The 2,432-nt window shown below is 52.7% G+C and overlaps 1 protein-coding gene across 1 annotated transcript; it reads right to left on the bottom strand.

Moving 5' to 3' along the window:
• Positions 1 to 315: 315 nt before the first annotated feature.
• Positions 316 to 2,248, bottom strand: LOC109526948 (ceramide kinase-like protein). Its single transcript, XM_019888530.1, has 3 exons — positions 2,224 to 2,248; positions 1,443 to 1,551; positions 316 to 1,196 (listed from the first exon to the last, which is right to left on the bottom strand). The coding sequence occupies exons 2-3, from the start codon at positions 1,496 to 1,498 to the stop codon at positions 989 to 991; spliced, it is 264 nt and encodes an 87-aa protein (XP_019744089.1). The 5' UTR covers positions 1,499 to 1,551; positions 2,224 to 2,248; the 3' UTR covers positions 316 to 988.
• Between the last annotated feature and the right edge of the window lie 184 nt (positions 2,249 to 2,432).

Genomic DNA, 2,432 nt, shown 5'->3' with positions numbered 1-2,432 from the left:
TCCTGGCCGGCTGTAATTCCTTAATGCGCCAGCAGGCGGCCGCAGAGACCAACAGAGAGCAAAGTGAAGACGCCGTTTGTCCGTCGGTTACGTTGAACTCAACGATTGTGGTCATTGTCCATTGTAAAACCGCATTTCGAAGACATTTATCGTTTTGTTTTTTTTAAATCACAGTGTGTTTCAATTGCATGTGATTTCGGATCAGGTTCCAACCTCGTTCTCCTGCCACCTCCACAGCGTCAAATTGTCACTGTGACGCACCCAAGACCACTGGAACCAAAGATGAGACTTTGAAAGACCACTCGACCAAGTCGCAATCAAACTCCATCTCGTTTTGTTCGTTTAATTGGACTGTCTGCGGCCCGGTTGGCGCTGCAACTGAGGATCGGTTCTCAATCGCCTGACCCGAATAAATAAATGAAGCCATTTCAAGACCACGTTTACAATCGAAGCCCGAACCCAAATTCGAGCCTTTTTATGACCATGTGGACGATACTTGAAACTTTTGAAGGACGTTCGGGATGAACTTGGATCAGATCCAAGACTTATTTGAGGCAACGTTCACACATTGAGGGCGAATCCAAGACGTGAACATGTTGATGGCGATCCGACTGAATTACCCGGAAGCATTTTTGGGAAGATGCGGCACATGATTGGCTGACACAGATACAGACGTGTCATCTGCAAACATTGAGCCATCGGAAAGGGGTCCCACGAAGGGGCCTTGGGGAACGCCACATGGCTGCCGAGACACTTCTTTGACATTTCATGACAGGAAGGACGATGAGCACCTTGGCAGTCAGCCTCCCATCGGAAGGTGACGAAATTCAAAATAACACCCACGGTACAAATGGGACGTTGATATTTTTGTTGTCGCTGTCAGTCAGTCCAGTCGTACTTGGTTAAGCGGGTTACGTCCGCGTTGTTGTTGACCCGCCAGGCTACAGGAAGTGGGTCAGTGAGTAAAGAGCGTGGCCCGGCGGTATATTTAGCCCGAAAGTGGGTTAGTGTGCAGGAGGAGCCTAATCTGCTCCCCCGACGGCCTCGTCGGCGGAAGCTCGAAGGACAACAAGCGGGTCAACGAACGAGTCAGCCTCACCTGGCCACCGGGGGCGCCGTAGCTCTTCAGGTGTTTGACAAACTCCGACCTGGACGTGGCCCCCACCGCAATCAACGTCGCGCTCCCGTCGGCCAGTCTGGAGAAGTCGGAGAACACGGTCAGCCAACGCAAAAGCGCAACAGTCAAGAAAGTGGAATCCCCGCCCCCTCCAGTGCCTGCACTCATTCCGCATAGGCTATCCCACCACATCCACATTTCTCACTCCAAATGGAAATTGTCACTCAGAGTGATCTTTGTAGAGCCGCGCAATCGTATGCCCGCTCACAAATTGAGCACGGACGGCCGTGAGCGCCAAGTACGCGGGCGGGCACGAGACTCTTACTTGGTGTCGGGGGCCAGCCCTCGGGGCGCGTGAGGACTCAGGCAAGGGATGGCCATCACGCCGACGCTCAGGAACAGGCCCTCCGCGCTGCTCCACGACTCCGTCCCCTCTGTGCACACACACACACGCACACAAAGAGAACTCGCCTTGTGGACGAGACGTCTCGTTTGTATTTTGGGAGGCCACTTTGATCCAATCGAAGACTTTCATCTACGGTAAACGTCTTTCTCGGAACGTGCGACTTGTTCCAAGTGGAAATGTTGAAAAGATGTCGCACGCGGCCGCACTGGTCGAAAGACCAGCGCCGACTCAAATGAGAAGGAAGCCGTAACGTCGGCTCCGTTTCTCATTTGGTGAAGGCCCTTTGGATTGCTTTGCGGCCTCTGAGGTCATTTCCACGCAATGGAAATTTTCTTCAAGCGATCACTTGAAGACCGCGTTGATTCGGTGTCAATGTAACAAAGAGGCATTTTCTGAAATGGAATATGACGATACCACACATGGAGGAGCTTTTTTGTTTGTTTGTTTGTTTTAGACGACGTGTCAGACTTTCTGAAGGGCACAAACAATTTTCATCGTGTTTCAGACGGGCTCGGACTGTCGGCCTTGCAAAAGCCAATTTAGGAGCGAGCGGATTGGACGAAAGATCTCGCGGCGGCGCCGCTGAGATCGCACCCAAGACTTTTGAAGACCACTTTGATCAAATGTACAACTTTGACGTTGGTTTGTTCCTTCGCCCGTGCGACAAAATGATTTCAGACGCTCTGGTCTTGGCGGTCACCTGAGTCTCCATCTTGATGGGTATCCCGGTCCCTGGGAAAGACGTGCAACGCTTGAGATGCAGACTGCGCGCCTGTTTGTGTGTATGTGCGCGCGTGCGCGTATCTCACCGGTCGTTTGCGCGGCTCGTGAGAAAAGACAGCCGACAGTCCTCCGGCCTGCATGAATGAAACACAAAGACGGCAGACTTTGAGACGGCCCCCGGGCGGC

Source organism: Hippocampus comes, unplaced genomic scaffold (genome assembly GCF_001891065.2).
Source record: "Hippocampus comes isolate QL1 unplaced genomic scaffold, H_comes_QL1_v1.1 scaffold950, whole genome shotgun sequence".
Classification (NCBI taxonomy): Eukaryota; Metazoa; Chordata; class Actinopteri; order Syngnathiformes; family Syngnathidae; genus Hippocampus; species Hippocampus comes.
Note: the sequence above shows the minus strand (reverse complement) of the source record. Positions and strands in the feature narration are given on the sequence as shown.